Here is a 21334-nt window from a genome sequence, read left to right as displayed (position 1 = left end):
ATAAGCTTCGCACTTCATGTGCATTTTTCGATATTGGCCATTCCATGATTGCCTTTACCTTCTCAGGATCTACTGAGATTCCTTCACCAGATATGATATGACCCAAGTAATGAATCTTTTTCTGAAAGAAAGAACACTTGGATAACTTTCCATATAACTGGTGTTTTCTGAGGCAGGATAATACTATCCGTAAATGGTCTTCATGCTCTTTCTCATTCTTGGAGTAGATGAGAATATCATCTAAGAAAACTTGTACAAATTGATCAAGATATTTGCGGAAAACACTGTTCATTAGGTTCATGAATACTGCTGGTGCATTAGTCAACCCAAATGGTACCACAGTGAATTCATAATGCCCAAAGCGTGTTCGGAATGCAGTCTTAGAAATATCGTTTTCCGTAATTCTTAGCTGATGATAGCCTGATCGTAAATCAATTTTGAAAAGACAACAACTCCTTTCATTTGGTCGAAGAGGTCATCAATTCGAGGCATTGGATACTGATTCTTTACTGTAGCTCGATTCAAGTCTCGGTAGTCTATGCATAACCGTAAGGAACCATCTTTCTTCTTGACAAAAATTACAGGAGCACCCCAAGGTGAAATACTGGGCCAAATGTGTCCTATATCCAATAGTTCCTTCAATTGAATTTGCAATTCTTGAAGTTCTGGTGCTGTCATTCTGTAAGGTGTTTTAGAGATTGGTTCTGTACCAGGTTTCAATTCTATTGTGAGATCTAGCTCTCTTTTGGGGGTAATCCTGGTAGTTCCTTTGGAAATACATCCGGAAATTCGGCTAACACCAGATATTGTTCTAAGGATGGTCCTTTTTCCTTGCTTACTTCTTGAACTGCATATGCTTGACAACCTTTCCTTAAGCAATGCTTCATTTGCATTGCTGATATGAAGCGTAAAGATACTTTTCTCTTGATACCCTGGATTTGAATCGTCTCTCCTTCATCATTTATACAGAGAATTATTTTCCCATAACAGTCTACCCAAGCTTGATGAGCTTCTAACCAATCCATACCTATGACGAGGTCATAAGTTCCTAGGGTTGTGACATAAACTTTTAATTTAGTCGAACAGACCCCTAGATCAATTTTGCATTCCTCCACACTTAAGTCTACGGATTGGAGTTCTCTTGAGGCCATTTCTACCTGTCTGAAATCATTTTGCTTGCGAGCTGCCAACCCACATTTATTTAATGCATATGACGAAATGAAACTATCTGTGGCACCAGTATCAAATAAGATTTTGAATTTTATACCATTAATAATACCTGAGGATTCCACTACAGTGGATTGATGTGCTACTTGATTGTTGTTGACTACTGCATGGATTTTATGATTGCCTTGGGTATTTGATGATGGCTCTTTCCTTGTTCTATGCATTATACTTGACGAAGCTTCCGGACAATCACGTTGGAAATGCGGTCCTCCACATCCCCAACAATTAACCTGGGTCAGTCCCCTTGAATCATATTGTGAGTTTCTAGATAAAGAGCTTCGTCCTCTTATGCCACTTCCTCTCGCATTTCTTCCTCTATTAGTAGTTCCACGAGATTTCCATGGACTTGTGTTTGATGATTCAACAACTATAGTATTAACTGCCATGGGAGCTCTTGCTCCTACTCCTCTTGGGGTAAATCTATTACCATAAGGAGGTGGCCTTGAGCTACTTCCCCTGAAGAAGTTTCAGGGAGTCTTTCCTGAAATCCTGGTTGTAGAGATTCTATTGGCCTGGCATCCCTTTTTATTCCTAGATGCTCCTCTGCATAACGACCACATTCCACTGCCTCGGCTACTGATGATGGCTTCCACATCCTAACCATGGCCCTGATGCGAGGGTTTAACCCATATACGAAGCGCTCAGCTTGACGTTCATCAAAATCTAAGTAATGAATGTATTTCACAAGCTCCATATACCTAGATACCTTGTTGTTGCGGACACGACTGATACCTTGTTGTTGACATCCAACCATACATAATAACTTATACCTAGATTATATTAATCGCAATCTTTTCGTTTTATTTATATATGTATTAATTTACTTTGCAAATTGTCTATCGACTCCTACAGGTTTATGCTATTGCTGCTGCAGGGCCGGATTCCTATCCCGTGTAAAAGCTTTTAAACGTATTTCGATGGCAGCTTTCGACCATACGGTCTTCAGAATCCGTGCAGAATCGAGGCCAATTCCAAATCTTCTTCTGAATCCCAACTAGGTTGAGCAGGAACATCATGCCTTTGTAATTCAGAAGAGTGGCTTGGTTCGCCATCAAATTGTTTTGCAATACCGATTCCTAGACCAATGCCACCCTCTCTTTCAAACTGTTTGAGAAGGCGTGCTCTAGGCGAGTCCGGATCACTATCTTATGGACTGTGATCAACGCCTAAGCTACTAAGAAATTCACCAGCAACAGAATCAGGCATGTCATCTAAACTGCATGCCTTTGGCAAATTATCATCATTTTTGGCATACTCAAGTTCAGGAGTTCTTTCACAACCTGTGGCCTAAAAATGAGAATTCAAGGTCGTCGTTTCCCTTACCAAAGAAACATCTATCCGTTCGTTCGTCGGCTCTTCTATTTCCTTTCCCCCAACTTCTCTAAATACTGTAACATCTTCCTCTCTTTCACCAAGCCTACAAACTTCCTCAACTTCACCAAGCCTACGATCCTTAACCATATGAGTTAAGAAATCCATGTAATTTTATTTCAGGTGAAAATTATGAAATCATCACATAATTGAATTTCATAAATTAAAAACGGAAATAACCCGGACTGTTTAATCTGAAAACGAGATTTAATGGGCCTGTAAGGTCTCGCAGGGTTCAAAACTAGCTCTGATACCAGATGTAAGAGCCCTAAATTCGAAACTTAAGAGGTTTAACAATAATTTGTTCATAAAATACCAGAATATCAGAATATGTAATTTAAATACAAAATTTAAACAATTTATCTAATGAATACCAACTTGTCTGCTCTGCTGCAAATCTTGTTCCGGTTGCGTTACCAAAACGGCCAAAACCTCCCTGCCGAACTAGGTGCAACCTAGGTACTCAGTTTCAAAATGCTTTCCAATCGAAGCAATCTGATCCCTGTGCCCAAAAACTCCAGTACAATCAAGACTCCTTCCTGTCTGTACCTCTGTGTTAAAATTGTTCTCCTTCCTCCCCTCAATACTGTGCTTTCAAGCCGCAAAAGATCCCCTTTCAGTCCTACTCCCTTCTCCTTTTATTTCTTAGAACCACCGCTTATTTATCTTTCATTGCCTTGGTTGTGTGCCCCCTGTCTTATTACATGGCTCCTTACTGTGAATTAAAGAGGGAGTCATGTTTTATTGACACTCATCACTTACGTAGTGCTTTTGTGATTAATATTTATTTAATATTTTATTATATTATACCTTTTAATGTTTAACCTTTAGTATAAAGTTACTTCTTTTATAACAATATAACTCCTTTTAAAACTTTAGTAATTTAAATTTAGAACCTTTGGATAATGTTCTATGGTTACTTATTATGATAACGACACATACTAAAATACATATTCCAGTATATTATTTTTTTGTGAGTTAGATATTTATTTAATATCTTCAACAATTACATCATTTATCCTGTGCTTAAAATGTCTTTATAATTTAATATGACTACTAGTGCAGTGTAGGTGACGCATGCATGTGTAGCTATCATATGCATGCATCGTCTGCATGCTAATAATTCACATTTCGTTTATACTGGTAGATGGGTCATTACAATGAACATGTCACCCCATGGGAGGCTGAAACACCAAATAAGGTCCTTGGTTAACCTTCTTCTTGAACTTGGAGACACTTGTACATTCTAAAGCCCATTATGGAAGGGCATGCCACCATGAAGTGTCCACTTGGTTCCATGATTTGTAAGCTTATTTACTCAATTGCACTAATGATCTGTTGTACTGGAAGGTGAGGGGACACATTGGATCTTATACAGGATTGCAAGTGGGTCTCCATTTGGGGTTTGGTCTCCCTATACAGGGTCCAAGCCTCCAAAGAGTCATATTGGCATTCGTAGGGTGAGCATTGAGAGCCATGGCTTCATGGATCCCTTAGCACAATTCATTGATTGCTCGTGTTCCACCTTTGGATGAGAATTATGCACCTAGACCATCATGCCCAACCGACTTCACACTTGCACCACACATCGACAGATGTTCCAAGGCCCATATGAGGATGTGTCTCACCATGGGAGACAAAGGGAGGGCTTATGTCATCATTCTAGCCCTTACATATGGTATACATGCATTATCGATTCACTTGGACACCCATGACGATGTCATTGTGCCCCCATGCTCACTTTGGGACACCACATTTGATTTGCTTGGATATCAAGGGGCCACCCTCTTGGTCACTATGTTTGGAGCCTATTCTCTCAAATTGACACACTTTGGACTCCACTAGCCTACTAGGCCTCTTCAGGGGTCCAATGACTCATTGTATTCACTACTTTGCCCTCTTGGGAGGCTTTATTTTGTATTATGGAGCTATCTTGGTGGGATTGTCACCAAGGAATGTTATTGTTTCACATTATTTTATTATTTGGGGCTTAATTAGGCCTAATTAGTCAAATCGAACTCTTTAGGAAGGGTATAAATTGACGAAAGCTCATTTGAGTTTAATCATCACTTGGATTTGAGATCATTTTGTATCTCTTGAGATTTTCGCTAGACCTTTTGATGGACAAATTGGAGAATTAATGCATTTCGATGTTTGGAAGATCTTAATTTTTGTCTTGGAGCTTCGTTTTCCTTGCACTTGATGATTAGAATAATTTCTCTATAGATTGTGAGTATTCTTTTGATGCTTATCTTGTAATTTTGTCTCATGAAATGATCTATGGAATATTTTTGTTCATGAAACTGTTATAACTGCTATTGGGCTTATGCAAAGTTGCTTATCTTGTTTTTGTTAGGGAATTTTCATATTGATTGTTGAAATGTGTGGATTATTGTCCTAGGGATACATGATTGTTCATGCATTATCTTGATAAGTCATCATTTGCAAATAATTAGAATTATAAATTTCCCTTGTAATCTAGTTGTTGCTAATGCCATGCGAAGTTGTTGGGGAACTCCTTTATTGAAATTAAGCATCTTTAAACATTGTTTCGATTAGACTCCATTCTCCCAAAAGGTTAGGCAATGGTCTAGTCCAAAGGTGATCACAAAAGAAAACTCTTTTTCACCTCCTTCCTTCTATTCTAAGCCCTAACCTAGTAGGCCTCCTAGGGCATCACCTAAAATCGTTTCTAGCCATTGAAAATCCTTGAAAATTGGTCAACTATTGCGCTGGGGTTTTCTTGAGAGGTCCTCCAAATTTGAGGTCGATCCCACAGTGGAATCTCAAGATATTTCAAGCCCTAGCTTGAAGACCGTTCTCATCCCTAGGTTCTCTTTGGTTGGTGGCTTCATTAGGATCATTGTATTCAAATTCCAAGAGAAATCAATCCCTTTGATCCTATTCTCCTTCCCCAACTTGGTCAAGATCATCAATTTGTTGCTCCAATCCAAATCCTTGACCCCGTTTTGGGCTTCTTTGTGGTCCCACTATCTTATAACTCCAACTCCACAAAGATCACTTAGAAACCCTAGTCTTCTAGGATTCCTTGATCTTGGGCACTTATTTTCAAGTAACACTCCTCAAACCCTAGGTCTAGGCATCCTCTGTCATGTCCCCAATTAATAATTTTGCTAAGGGAAATTCCCAATTTTGCAATTTTGGTGATTAATATATATTTAGATAAATAAAATTAAGAGAAATAAGTTGTGGAGATATTAAATAAATTTGGAGAAAAGGCAATGGTTGGGTCTTAGGAAAGAAGATAAAATTAAAGTGCATATATGTTGTGGAGATTACCAAAATAGAAATCGAACCATGGTATCAAAGCATAGTGTGAGAGAAATCGAACCATGGTATGAGGAAGGGAAAGCAACAATAAAAGGAAGACTAGAGCCTCATTTTGATCATTCTATTTGGCATTTCATTTCAGAATTGGAGAGTTTGCTTGAGCTGCTTAGCCAAGTCAACCAGTGCTGTTTAGCACAAGGAATTTCCAAGCAGAAATTCCACCCTCATTTCGGAGAACTTCAAGTGTCTCCCTAGTGAGGTAATTTGGGGAGTCCAATTCAGGATTTCCACAGAGCTTTATTGTAGGTATTCACTCAGTTTGCCACTCCTTGGGCGCAGAGGCAGTTTAAGTTGCTCATTAGGGGAATCAACTATTGTGGGTTGGAGTTCCGACTATTTTGCAGGTGATTTTCCCTATTGATGCCAGTGATTTTGTAGAGGATTTGCAAGGTAGAGTTCGATATTTTTTGTGTGTCGCAATTTCTCTTTTTGGAGCTGCGCTGGGGTTCACTGGTTATTCTCTGTGTAGGGGTTGAGCAGTGGTGTTTTGCCAGGTATTGGAGCTAATTTTGGCTAATAGTTTGAGGAAGGAATTTTGTTGGGATTTGGAGGAGTTTCCCTTTGGGTAAATTGTGCATTCTTGCAACAGTTTGATTTTTGTAGCTCACTAGTAGACTGTGAAGGGCCACACACTGATTTTGGGGTTTCAGTGACTGGTGGATTTAGCTTGAGATTTTTCTAGGTTTTTCTGGGTTTTATGAGAGGAGTCCATGGTTAAAATTTTAGAATTTTCTGGGCAATATTCAAGCCTAAAATCCTCATTCTTATAGTAGGGCGAATTGTTGGTTTAACTGAGATTTTCGCACTATTTTGGGCATTCCAGGTCAGCTGGAATTAGCTCAAAATATTTTTGGGTTTTATTGGTTGGGGTGTGAGGAGCCTCTCTCTAATTTTTCAGAAATTTTGGAGCAGATTTGAGGCCTCAAATATCAGTTTGCCTCCAGCAGCAGCAGTAGTAGTAAATTTTTGGGCAGAGCGTATAGCTAGTGAGCCATTTCAGCGTGGAGTTTTCTTCATTCTCACCTAGGTTTTGCATGCTTGCTTTAGCAAGCCTAGGTGCACACATTCCACTATATTTTGTACTCAACTTCTCATTGGATATTCAATAAAATGGCTCAGCTCTATTATTTCTGCTCAACAATGTTCTAAATTTGTTGTTCTTGTGGAGTTTTCAGATTGCATGTTTATTTGTTTGCTGTAGCTAGTTCATGTTTTGATATTTCACTATATTTCTCTAGTTAGAATATTACAGTGGTATCAGAGCATGATCTTGGCCAGCTGTGGGGAAGCTAGCAAGATCATGGTGAATTTATGGACACTCCAATGACGCAAAAGGGGAAGAGTACACAGGGGATCATGGAGGAGTTGGTGAGGCAAAACCAACAGATCCTAGAGGGGATGCAACAAATGATGGGAATGTTGATACATAACTAGCAGAGAAGCCACGCACATGCATACACAGTCCAGCAGAACAATACCCATGGCCAGCCTAGCCAACCCACCATGCCTCATTTTCTAGATGAACGGAGAAGGAGAGGAAACCAGACAAATTTGCAGATTTGATGAGGTCCTTAGTGGAGAGGATTGATGAGTATGAGGCATTGGGCCCTAGGATCAAGAGGGCTCTCTCGTTTGAGGAGCATAGATCAGGGACTAGATCATCATATAGTGGAGGGAAGTTAGAGGGTGAGACTTGTGATAATTCTATCACTGCAGCAACTGATTTACTTGTCCTACTCATTTCATCATAAATTATTCATGAAATTACTTCAATAAACATTAAAATAAATACTGCTGCAGATATCACGCTGTAATACAGAAACAAACATATGCACACATTGACACAGTTATTTTGGACTAATGTCCCCGAAAAAACCCAATGTGGGAAAACCAGTGCAGCAAGGGAGGATTTTATTATTCAGCAATTTTCTAGTACAACAGGGTGCCAAACTGGCTTACCCATAGATAGACAAATTTCTAGTAGTTCTTCTGATCTAGCGTAGGCCCTACTGACCTCTACGTCAGCCTAAAACCCTTTGCGTCAGCCTCAAACCCTCTGCGTCAGCCTGAAACCCTCTGTGTCAGCCTGAAACCCTCTGCATCAGCCTACCTGAAACCCTCTGCATCAGCCTACTGAGGCTCTGCGCAGCCTCTCTGGCCTTCTGCGTCACTCCTGTAGCCTCTACGTGGATGACGCAGGCCCTTCTGGCTCTACGCAGTCTCTGCTGCCTCTGCGTGGCTTCCTCTGGCTCTGCGTCTGCCTCTGCGCTGATCTCCCGTCTCTCTGTTCCATATTTGCTGCCTCTTGACTGCTCTTCAGACCACTGGTTCAATTTGTCAGTAAACCCTGCTCCAGAAATTGAATTGACTGGTCTCTCTCAGTGTGTTCTCCAAGTGACCCTCAAGCCTCCTCTTATACTTTTTCTGTTGACATCCTAATGGCCGAGATTAAGTCCCTAATCAACAACTAAGATTAGATCTGGCTTGATCCATGTCTTTTGGACCATTCTAACACAGATTCATATTAATACACATTAATATTTTATTTTTCCTAAGTTTAGACTTAGTGACTTCATTAAAAATATTAATTATTTTAATATCTACTGATCCGTTTAGAATCTGCCCAAACCCTTTCTGGGTATTGGAGATCTTATGTGCCCCAACCTCTCCACCAAATTTCGTGGCTAGAGCACATCCGATGCTACGACAAAACCAACAAATCTTAGAGGGGATGCAACAAATGATGGGAATGTTGATACATAACTAGCAGAGAAGCCACACACATGCACACGCAGTCCAGTAGAACAATACCCATGGCCAACCTAGCTGACCCACCATGCCTCATTTTCTAGATGAACCAGAGAAGGAGAGGAAACCAGACACCTTTGCAGATTTGATGAGGTCCTTCATGGAGAGGATTGATGAGTATGAGGCATTGGACCCCAGGATCAGGAGGGCTCTCTCGTTTGAGGAGCATAGATTAGGGACTGGATCATCATATAGTGGAGGGAAGTTAGAGGGTGAGACTAGGAGGTGCTTCTGCTGGTGGAGACTTGGCTTTAGATATCAGGAGCCTGAGGAGGAGGTGGAGCATGAGGCTGATGGCATGCAGGAGGAGCACGTAGATATACCCAGAGTGACGCAGGAGTCACCCTTGTTGGAGATTTCTTTGATAGCTCCGGTTGACACCTTGGTGGAGACAGTTGAGCATACACCCGTAGGGCCATCTGTTGAGGAGGTAACCATTGATGAGGCACCCAAAGTTGTGACAGTTTCCAGATGATGACCGCCTACAACAGGTTGATGAAGGGCCAAGAGACACTAAGGTATCCACCGTTGATGAGATACTAGGAGACATATCCAACCGTTGATGAGGTGCCACGAGACACGTGTGACTGAGTTTATAGATAATAACTGCCCACAACAGTTTCAACATCTTCATGTTGACCTTCTAGTGTTGAAAAGGAAGGCCACAACAATTTGAGAGACCATTCTACAGCAGGATGAGGAGCTGGAGGGAATGAGAGCGATTTGTTCCGAGTTAGTGGCCAAGCTAACTTGCGTTGGGGAACGATTGGATTCCCTAGCGACACAGCTAGAGGAGTAGACATTGGAGCGTCAGAGCAACCGTTTTCAAAAATATATAGATGGGGCTTGCAACACTAATAGGTTACCTCTGCACATTTGTGAGAGAGAGGCAGAGTTACATAATCAAATTATATGTTGACCAGACTAGTGAGATGAGGCGACATGAGCTGCGTAGGGTGCAACATTCGCAAGATGGAGGGCTTGTTCTATGTACGAGTGTTCGTGCATTCGATCCATCTCTTGGGGTTGGATGGTGAGAGATATTGAGTTGGTATCCAGTGGAGCTGGCTAGGTGCCTAGAGATATCCATGGCCAGGAGCATAGTCCAACAGGGGCCGTGGGGTACCAGTGGAGCCTGAGGGCCAGACTGTTGTTGGGATCCAGGTGGGATTCCCCACCACGTTATGGATTTGGCTAGTGAGGGTATTGGCAGTATGGCAGATTCAGTGATTGAGCGTCCACACACTTTCAGATCTCCATTAGCATTAGTGATGGGTTGGATTGACAGGGGAGCAGGTAGACTCCACGAGTTGTTTGGGCATGTTGGTTGTGCATGGAGTCACAGGGAGAGTAGCATACTCTGGCAAGGGCTGGTCGGAGGAGGTGGCATCGGCAGACCATCAGATGGGGCATTGTATGGAGACAATGCTCTCTTATTGGCATATTGGACACAGGAGCTATTGAGGCTAGGCACAATAGTGTCATTCCCGTTAGCATGTGAGGAGCTAGGTCACTCAGGTCTACCAGGGCAGATGAGGAGGTGTAGCCCACATCATGGTGGATTCACTAGCAGAGTAGTGGATGCATTGACACATGTGGGATGGCCGATGATGCAGGGTGGTGCGGTAGTTGGCATAGGTGTTCAGTGGTGCACAAAGTCGTGCCACAGAGTTCAGTGTTCTGCAGAGGAGCATAGAGGTGTATGGAGGAGTGTCATGTTGTGCGGGCTTGCACTATGGAGTAGGAGGAGCGATTCACACCACCTTGAGGTTTCACATGGAGTGACAACTACTGAGGGATACCGACTGATTCAAGGTGATATGGCAGTTGGTAGTGGTGTCCAGCAATGCATAAAGGTGTGCAACTGGGTGCAGTTGTGTGCCAAGGGGTGCAAAGGTGCATGTTTGTATGCAGAGGAGCATAGGGATACTTGGTCGTATGTAGTGGTGTGTGACGCTAGCCCGTGGGATTTTGGAGCGTTACCTCCAGGGAGACCGCCTAATAGGGACGACAGGCATACCCTTGGGTGTAGCTCACTTAGGATTGATGGGGACGTTGATGAGCATCATTGGATGATATCTAGGGGGACTTGCGCACCTGTCTCACTACCACATTGTTTGCAGGCGCAACGGAGTTGGATGTTGTCCCTCGATGCCTTCATCGTGAGCAGTAGGACATGGGAGGCTCACTTGAGACAGTTAGTTGGGACACAAAGTATCCAGGGAGAGACTTCTCAACGGTGGCATTTGATCAGGGCACGAGCTGACAGGTACAGGCTTGGGGAGTACATGGTTTGCTGCAGAGGTAGTGTATGCTCCACCCTTGAGTTCACACTTAGGGAGGTGACTGTGAGTGAGTTGCAGGGTGCACTTTCGGCAGGACAACCCAAGGTGTTATGTGAGCATGAGGTACAAGGGATTATAGTCCTTGTTAGCAGGAGGATACCTAGGCTCCAAGCAGTATCTGGTACATCATCAAGAGCTGGGATAACAGATTTTTGCTGTGTGGTCTGGCAGGAGCAGAGCATTTTGTCATACGTGGGACAAATTCTTGATGTTGGGTGCCCATCCATTGGATACATACAAGGGTCAGAGATGAGGCACAAAAGGGTCCCAACAACTAGCAGCATGTCACAGCAGTAGGTAGTGAGGATTGGGAGATGTGGACTTCCAGTATGGTTATGGGATTCAGCGACCTAGTTGATTGGTGGGACACTCCATTACTTAGTGAGTACAGTTAGGATAGTAGGTGATCCGGTTCATTATTAGGTTGACACATGGGGGATCATCGAGGTCTTCATCATATGGTGAGGCAAGTGGTTGTTCAAGATTGGGGCCAACCATGGAGTGATAGGCACGAGCGTTGCTAAGTCACCTTGGCAAGTTGGGCTTAGCCTCGATCATCACGTATATTATGGTCAAGAGTTACAAGAGAGGAGGTTCTGGTATGAGGATAGTAGGTAGTCAGTCATGACCAGAGTGTTGTAGGGTTAGCAGGACGGTTTCTTTTTGTGATGGTCATGAGACCCTAGATTCATAGTACTTGACAACTCAACAACCTTTACGGAGCTGGCTACTATAGGGGGAGATCAGTCAGATCTTCTTGGGGCTTTAGCGACTTGCTGATAGCATGGGAGACTTCCTCAGCATGGCAGGTTGGTCAACAGGAGGATACTAGGGGAAGTTCATGCAGGAGAGACTTCATCCCCACAGGGATTGTGTTGTGTCTTCAGGAGTTTACTCTTGGAGTGCATGAGGTGGACTACTCGGTAGGGCAATTTCATGGGGAGTTGGACAGAGTCCTACATTATCATGATGCTCTACTTATTGATAGTATGTAGAGGGCTTCTGGCACCTGTATCTGGTTAGACAATGAGTGGAGCAAGGTGTGCTTCACATTGATTAGGATGGCTTGGGATCCTAGTATCGAGGGATTCCTTCATGTCAGGACAATGTTGAGATTGGGGATGACTCAGTGGCACATTTGGGACCCTGGTATTATTGGTGGTTACAGTGGTGATCAATAGTCAGAGAGGGCACTTGTTCAGGCATTGCTTGAGGACAAACAATTTTTCGCGGGGAGGATTGTCATGTCCCCAATTAATAATTTTGCTAAGGGAAATTCCCAATTTTGCAATTTTGGCAATTAATATATATTTAGATAAATAAAATTAGGAGAAATAAGTTGTGGAGATATTAAATAAATTTTGGAGAAAAGACAATGGTTGGGACTTAGGAAAAGAAGAAAAATTAAAGTGAAGATAAGTTGTGGAGATTACCAAAATGGAAATCGAACCATGGTATCAAAGCATAGTGTGAGAGAAATCAAACCATGGTATGAGGAAGGGAAAGCAACAATAAAAGGAATACTAGAGCCTCATTTTGATCATTCTATTTGGCATTTCATTTTAGAATTGGAGAGTTTGCTTGAGCTGCTTAGCCAAGTCAACCAGCGTTGTTTAGCACAAGGAATTTCCAAGCAGAAATTTCACCCTCATTTTGGAGAACTTCTAGTGTCTCCCTAGTGAGGTAATTTGGGGAGTCCAATTTAGGATTTCCATAGAGCTTTATTGCAGGTATTCACTCAGTTTGCCACTCCTTGGGCACAGAGGTAGTTCGAGTTGCTCATTGGGGAATCAACTATTGTGGGTTGGAGTTCCGACTATTTTGCAGGTGATTTTCCCTATTGATGCCGGTGATTTTGTAGAGGATTTGCAGGGCAGAGATCAACATTATTTGTGGGTCGCAATTTCTCTTTTTGGAGCTGCGTTGGGGTTTACTGGTTATTCTCTGCGCAGGGGTTGAGCAGTGGTGTTTTGCTGGGTATTGGAGTTGATTTTGGCCAGTAGTTTGAGGAAGGAATTTTGCTGGGATTTGGAGGAGTTTCCCTTTTTGGGGAAATTGTGCATTCTTGCAGTAGTTCAATTTTTGTAGCTCACTAATAGACTATTAAGGGCCACACACTGATTTTGGGGTTTTAGTGACTGGTGGATTCAACTTGAGATTTTTCTGGGTTTTATGAGAGGAGTCTGTGGTTAAAATTTTAGAATTTTCCGGGCAATATTCGAGCCTGAAATCATCATTCTTATAGTAGGGTGAATTGCTAGTTTAGTTAGGATTTTCACACTATTTGAGCATTCTGGGTCAGCTGGAATTAGCTCAAACAATTTATGGGTTTTATTGGTTGGGGGTGTGAGGATCCTCTCTCTAATTTTTCATAATTTTTAGAGCAGATTTGAGGCCTCAAATATCAGTTTGCCTCCAGCAGCAGCAATAGTAAATTTCTGGGCAGAGCGTACAACCAGTGAGCCATTTCAATGTGGATTTTTCTTCATTCTCACCTGGGTTTTGCGTGCTTGCTTTAGCAAGCCCAGGTGCACACATTCCACTATATTTTGTACTTAGCTTCTCATTGGATATTCAATAAAATGGCTCAGCTCTATTATTTCTGCACAATAGTGTTCTAAATTTGTTGTTCTTGTGGAGTTTTCAGATTACATGCTTATTTGTTTGTTGTAGCTAGTTCATGTTTTGATATTTCACTGTATTTCTCTCATTAGAATATTACATATTCTTAGCCCTTCTATGAGAGCCTGCCATCTTGTTTCCATAGCAAACAATCCCATTATCTGAGCATTTCTTGTGAATAGGCTTTTGGGATCACTTCTCATCCATCATTGATTTATCTATGCTAGTGATTCCTCTCATACCGGGACTCCTCCCATTGGTGAAAGTCTGTAAAGAGCACGGAGCCTTCGCTGAGGTGACAGTGGGCAATCGATCCATTGTTGCCACTTGACCTAGTAGTTGTTCTATAGGAACCCCTGCTAGGACCCCTGCTAATTTGAGCGGTAACAGGGCAAACTTTAGAAAATGTCACTGGTAATATGATCAACCCACTGTAACGTCATTGTCAAGTTAGATCCGTCACAAGGTTTTCTCTCAATTCAAAACCATATGCAAGGAAAAAGAAGCAAATATATAGTTTGATGCCAAATACATTCAAGACTGCTGTAGCTTATATCAGACCTCTAACATTAAAGATATCAGTCATTCTACAATCCAAATCAGTCACCAAATTTCACCAGATAATAGTCAAAACAATTATGATTATTTGAGATAGATTAGATTGTTTTAGGTCCTCAAAAAACCTTCATGGTAGAACAAAAGGATCAGTCCTAAAATTTGGTAGATCAGACCTTATATTTGGGAAATTTTACAATAAAACAATACCAAACGCTGTCAAAAGTCTGGTTAGGACCGCAAACACCATAGGTAGTGCCAAAAAATCAATTACAATGAAATTTTAAGGCTTCCAATGTCTGCGTTAGGGTTTGAGGAACCACTACAGGCCTGTGACTGGGGTTAGAATTAGTCCTTAAATGCCCAGATTGGCTACAGGCCACAAAAAAGTGCAAATAATGACCATAGACATGCAAAATCATAGTGTTAACCAACAAAGAATGAGCAGACCCTGAATTGAGTTATGCTTGGACTGAATAAGGCCTTAAGACACTACGACTAGTCTAAGATGACTCAGAAACATATGCAGCTACCCCAAAAGCTAGCAATTAGGCTTCTCTGGCTTCAAAATTTATCTACAGGCCTGCAGATGGAAATGAGTTAGGCTTTGGATGTCAAATAAAATGAGAGCAACCACAAAAATTTCGTTTGCAAATTGTTAAATGATGAGCCCTTGTATAAACCCTGATTTGCAATGGAAACAACCCTAATAGGGCTAGCGGCCTCCAAAATTTGATAGCACGTTGAGCAAATGAGGTCGAGGAATGATGAATCTAAGCCTTAGGAACCCAAATCAAGCCCCAAACCCCTTACAACCTTGTACAAAATGCTGGATGGCCTTAAAAAATGGTAAATTTTTAGGCCAAAAGCCCTACCCGTCTAGGTTTTGCAGTGGCTAAATCATTCAGAAATATTTAACCTTGATGCATGCCCAGCTGCAATTTAAATAAAAAGTGCCATCCATAATATCTACAAGAGAAAATTAAAATAAAAAAAACCCCAAAATAATTATATAGACAAGGAGAAATAATTTCAAGGGTTAGAAATTTATTTACAAGTTTATTTTACAATATTCACAAGGAAATATTAGCTCTATTAAGCAAACAAATTCATTTTAGCCCAATAAAGTTTGAAAATAGATTTGAAATGATTTTTATGAGTATTTATTGCTGGCCAAGCCCCTACATCACAAAATCGTTAGATCAAGCTCAGTGTCCAAGCAAGCTATAATCACCTTGAAGTCTATGTACTTGGGTCATGCCCAAGGGCTGAAGATCTGAAGATCTCTACTCATAAGATAGATTATTAGTCCAGAGGGGCTCGATTCACACAAATCCCCTGTAGATCTAGAGATACCTGCTAGATCTGGTAGGTTCAATGTCCTTACTCTAACCCAATACCTAAAGCAAGACACCTGTGCTAATAGATAATCCAACTGCTGGCAATGGAGCAATAATCTTCGATGAAAAATAAACAAAGCATTAAAATCAATTCAACACATACCATAAATCATCAAGCGAGAAAATCTTGAATGGAAACCCCAAAGTCTTTTTATTAAGTGCAATATAAAATTTAGGCAAAGCTTAGGTCAGTTACATCGAATGCTTTTCTGATAATAACATAATACAATGGGTAGCTTGAGAGCTTCTTTATATAGAAAATGAGAAAAGAAAACCCCTCCAAGTGGAAGTAATGGCTAGTTGCTCTGATACTCGTCAAAATAATCTCATCCATCGATCTCCTTTCGAAATAACTTGATCTCCTCCGCTGATTGAATTTTATTCCTTTATTTTGAGGATAAATTCGAATTTCTTTTAAAATCCCTTTTTCCCTAGTCCAAAAAATAATATTTTGAACTTTTACCCTCAAAAAATCTTCTTTAACTTAACCACCATGGTCCAAAGGGTCATTTTCTTTTAAAAAATTGACTTTTCCCTTGCTGGAGGACCTCATAAAATTGATTTTTTCTGGACCCACGAATTTTTGATTATTTTTGATGATTTTCCTCTTGGAGGGTAATTTATTTCCCTTTATCTTATGTTTTGGATAATTTTTGGTTTAATTTTATTTTTGCCAGAAATTAAAATTAAAGACTCAAGAGGGGATTGATTATTTTTCTACCCGTTGACGCTGCCGCCTACACCTACCTACAAGTTAGTGAGAAAAGCCTTCAACCCCACAAGGTGTGGCTGGTGGCAGGGAACTTAGAGAAGGGGTTGTCACACTAATCCCGACTCTCTCCGTTTGAGCTATCTCTTAGGTTAACTAAGGGGGGTGGTCCCTAATGAGAAGTTAAGTTAAAAGATGTGAGTTTCTAGGAGAGTGTTATAGTGAAAATTGATTACTTTTAAGGATTTATGGGCAAATATGAAGTGAGCAACTTGAAATAACAATGCCAATCATTAATATAATTAAAAACCATAAAACCAATGCCTTATAAGGAATTTGCTCAACAATTTAAAGATATATTTGCTCAAAGTAAAATGCAATGCTCTCAAAAGAGAAAACAAAGTAACTCTGAAATGTAAATAAGAATTGTTAGCACAAGATATGTAAGATACAAAAATGCTTTTGAGATAATCAACTTTATAAATCAAAACATGTGAAACATATCTTGCCAAAACCCAAAAATTAGTAATTAACTTGGAAATGTAAAAGAAAGGTAGCGCTAAACCAAGACATCAATATGCAATTAGACTTGAAACATGAAAAGAAAGCACTTGTTTGAAATGATTACAATACTTTCTTTTGGAATAGACTTTGCATATGAAAACTCAAACTATCAAGAGACAAGTAAAGTAAATGTAATGAAAAGTGCTCTTGGTTAATTTTATTAATTAGCTATACAACAAGATTACAATTTAACTCTTCAATCCTCAGACTTCACCCTCGCCCAATGATATGGATCTCACAGTGAGGAGTCATTAGAGGGGTAGAGGATCCCTAAGATGTCTACTTCAACCAACTTATGTTGAAGGTAAAATTTTAATGAGGCTTGGGGCCTTCCTACACTAAAATGCCTAGATGAAATGCAAAATGTGTTAATTCCCCAAATTAAAATAATGATACATGCAGATGCTTCAAAGATATTGATTTGCAATGCTTGAAAATGAAATAGTGTTCAACATAAGTTGCAATTATAACTTCAATTGGAGGAATAAAATTAGCTTACAAGTGTTGCATGTGTTTCATCAAGGAATTAAAATGATACAATAATTTGTTTGAAAGTAAAATTTGTTTCAAATAGACATTGACAATAAATTGCTACAATATTCAAGATAACAGTGTAGCATAAAATTGAAGCATGTATTCAAGTGCTCATGAAACAATTTACCAAGATAAATGAAACGAATCAAAGTTTGTTAAGAATATAAAATGCTTGCATGTAAAGGATGAATTGCCCAAAGTAAAGTGTAAGCTTGTAGCTCCAAGCAACAATGAGAAAGAAAATGCAAAGCTCAAATGAAAGTGTAACAAACTTTAACTTAATGAAATGTGATAGTGAGGTTGTGTTAATTCCCAGTTAAAGCATGCTTGTAAGTGAATGAAGTATGAAAGCTTAAACCATGCAAATGTCAATCCATCTAAGAGAAGCCTCTCTCTAAATGGGGAGATAGGATACCATGGGAGAAATCCCAAGCTCCCACAAGCAAGTTAGATCTTTTATTAATATTACAATGAGAAGAAGGCCTTTCAAAGTTCTCAACTATACATCAAGGAGATTCCTCACAATAATTGCTTGAAACTTGGACACTAGACCTCATTTCTTGAGAAAGTAGTGACAAGATCTCACAAAACTTATGCAAGGGAAAAAAGGTGTGAGTTTCCTCCAAATGCCCACGGCTTAGAGAGGAAAATGGGCAACCTTCTAGTGAACTCGACTTGGCCAAAATAAGTCTCAAAAGAGCTCACGACATCCTTGGAAATCGAACCCCCAACACTTGCCAAAGGTCCTGCAAACACTTGTTAGATGTTGCGGGAAGTTGCTCTTCAAAACCTGTCACACAAGAGTTAGCAAAACAATCCAAACAATGACTGCAAAATAAGTTAAGTATTAATGGAAAAATCAGCGAGATAAAATGTATATGTACAATTATAATTTACAAAAGGCTAAGCTAAAGAGTGAGAGTAAACTCTCGTCTTTGCTTAGCCATCTTCAGGCTCTTAGATAGCAAATGAAAGAAATGAAGTACAATGTTTTTTAAAAGAGATCTAAATTTAGAAGTTCTCGGCTTGTGTACAAGCTATGTGCTGAAATCTTTGCAAAACCACTTTGTAAGATAAGACTATGAAGGTTCAAAGAACAATTGAGAGCTCCTTTAAGAATGTATCAAGAGTGGGTTGGTCTCTCCAAAGACTTCCCCTCACGCTTGATTCTGTAATCCCAACAAGATGTTTCCTCTACAAAACTTCAATCAAGAATTAGTTCCATATAGATTTAACAATAAACAATGATAAAAAACTCTAGTGATTTATTTAAAACCAACTAGAGCATTCTATACCTAGAGCATACTTCTAAATCAAATGTTAATGCAAGATAGCTCTACATTAACAAATCTACAAGAGCATATGGAAGCAAATTAGATCAAAGCATGAGTAAAAGGAATTATACCAATGCTCAACAATTTATCACACTCAAAAAGGAGGAACACCTCATGAATGAAACCCCAAAGTCTTTGTTGATATTTCTGAAAGTGTATAAGACAGCAGCGCTTCCGCAAGCACAATAGCTAGTAACAATATTATTACCGTGTGAGAGCCCATGGCTCTATTATATAGAGAGTTGGGAGCAAATCCCAATGAAGAATGACAATGACAAATGACATTGGGTGACAATCCCAAAGAGAAATTCGAATTTGTTGAATGGAGCTCCAATGCCAAGTGTAAAAATCGAATTCTAGCGAGTGGACATCATTTTCTTCTTCCCTTATGTGCCAAATTCAAATTTTATGGTGGAATGACAAGTGTATATGGGTGGTAATCCCGGTGGGGAAAATTTCCCACAAAAATCTCGACTAAATATTCTCCTAAATCCTCCCAGATGTGCATTAACTTCACAAATTCGAATTTCCAAGCAGTTTTTTCATTTAATGCCAGAAATTCGATTTTATTTGAGCACATCCTTGGGCATGGAGTCTTCGTATAATCATCAGGTGCCACTCCAGTGGTCAACATTTGGCTCCATATGGGGATGCATGCTAGATATGAAGTGATAGTGTGCAAGAACCTGAAATCTGCATCCACCGACAAAAGACATATCTCAGCAGTATCCATTCAAAAGATCATCAAATTAAATAAAGTACAGAAACGAAGGAATGGAAATTTATTCTAAGAGCATAAATGACAATTTATTCATGAAATAAAACTACTTAGACAAAAATGACAAGAGATAAGGTTAGAAATATGATACAAAAAGATGCCCCATGGCATCAGATGTCTTCGATGAAATCCATCTTGAGAACCTGCCTACTCACAGGCAAGTCCATAGGTTCTTTCTTTGATGTGCCTTGCCCAATTTTGACTATCTTGGGACTATGACTTGCCCCAATATTAACATGTTTGTGGCCATCAGATATACCAAACCTCTTCCTTTTCCTTTTCCGACTATTGATGCGTTGAGGCTTGATCCTGCTCAAAACTGGTGGTTCATTTTTTATATCTTTTTTCTTTTTTCGCTTTTTTCTTTTCTTCTTGGTTAGTTGCGATGGTGATGATGATGCATTTATTGCCAATCCTACTGCTTTGTCTTGAAAATGCTCTGATGGAAAATTTGAAGTACCCAATCTTTTTGAGCTATGCCTAATCTCTTCATTTTGAATCTGCTTTGTTAAGGGGGGAAGGAAATTTGTCAACACTGCATCACTCCCTGTCTGGCATGATCTATAGATAATCTCATTGTTGGGTTTCCTTGGATCTTCAACATGATATCTTTTCTCTAACTCTCGATCAAGTCTGACAAAGGTATTATCAGGCATGGGGATGGTGGCATATGATAAGTCCATTTGAAGGCTGCCACCTAGATCTGATGCCCATTTTCTTGATAGGAACATTCCCCATGAATTTGGAACATCTATCACAACAATATCCATAGTCATTATTCTATCTGTGTATGTAGCTAGGAAAACCTGTAAATCTTTAATTATCCCACACACTTCAATTCTTTTAGAATCCATTGAACATATGTTGTGATAGGGCCTAGAAACCCTTAAATTCAGTTGCTCCATGACTTTCTTGGTCATGACATTTGATGAAGCCCCTGAATCAAGCATGCAGTTGTGTAAAAGATGATCATTCACTATCAAAGAAACATAAAATGGTAGATGATCTTCATTCCCCACATAATAGTTCATACTTTTCAATACAATTTCGTCATCTTCCGGTTCATCACTAGGCTTTTCTTCCCTTTGAGTAACTTCAATGGCACTTAGTAACTTGGCCCTTTGAGATGGTATCTTTAAAAGTTTTGTCACTGGAATAGAAACCTTTGCATTATTCACCCAATTGCCCAAGTCAAAATTCAATTCTGAAGTAGGAGGAGAAAAATTTCTGTGATTATTCTGGTCTTGGATATCCCTTCTCTGATAAGTCATCCCTTTGTGTTTTTCCATAGCAAGAATCTGTCCAGATGTAGGTTTTTCCCCAAAAATATTAGTGACCTCGTCAAAATCTGCAATCATATTGTAAACCCCAATATTAGGCCTATGGTCAATCTCTTGATTTCTCTCAAAGGTGTATATCTGATCTTCCATGGAGAACATATTGATTTGACCACTTGTCCCTCCTAACATGCCACTTTCCATGATTCTCTTCACATATGGGCATGTGGCTTCTTCATGGAACTCATTACATGGCCTACAAAAAGGGGAATCTGATCTACCATGTTGGTGGATTCCAATGGATTTGGAGGCCTATGCTCCTGTTGAGGGCCTTTATTATTTTGCCATCTATCATTTGGCCTAGTTTGGAATCTTTGCACTTGTGATCTCTCCATGGCCACCAACCTATTTTGCATGGTTTGCATTTCTTTGATGTGATTTGCTTCCATGCTCTTGATG

At 40.1% G+C, this 21334-nt stretch overlaps 1 protein-coding gene across 1 annotated transcript in view; it reads left to right on the top strand.

Annotated features, from left to right (window-relative positions):
- LOC149146253 (methyltransferase) overlaps positions 1-21334 on the top strand; it is a 107945-nt gene that overhangs the window by 16467 nt on the left and 70144 nt on the right. The window contains 1 exon segment of the mRNA XM_089452709.1: positions 10046-10613. Within this exon segment, the coding sequence (XP_089308835.1) occupies positions 10046-10613 (568 nt within the window).

This window comes from Pinus tabuliformis, chromosome X, assembly GCF_031772625.1.
Source record: "Pinus tabuliformis cultivar Carrire ecotype Pingquan chromosome X, CPIR1, whole genome shotgun sequence".
NCBI lineage: Eukaryota > Viridiplantae > Streptophyta > Pinopsida > Pinales > Pinaceae > Pinus > Pinus tabuliformis.
The sequence above is the reverse complement of the archived record's forward strand: the minus strand, read 5'-3'. Positions and strand labels throughout refer to the sequence as shown.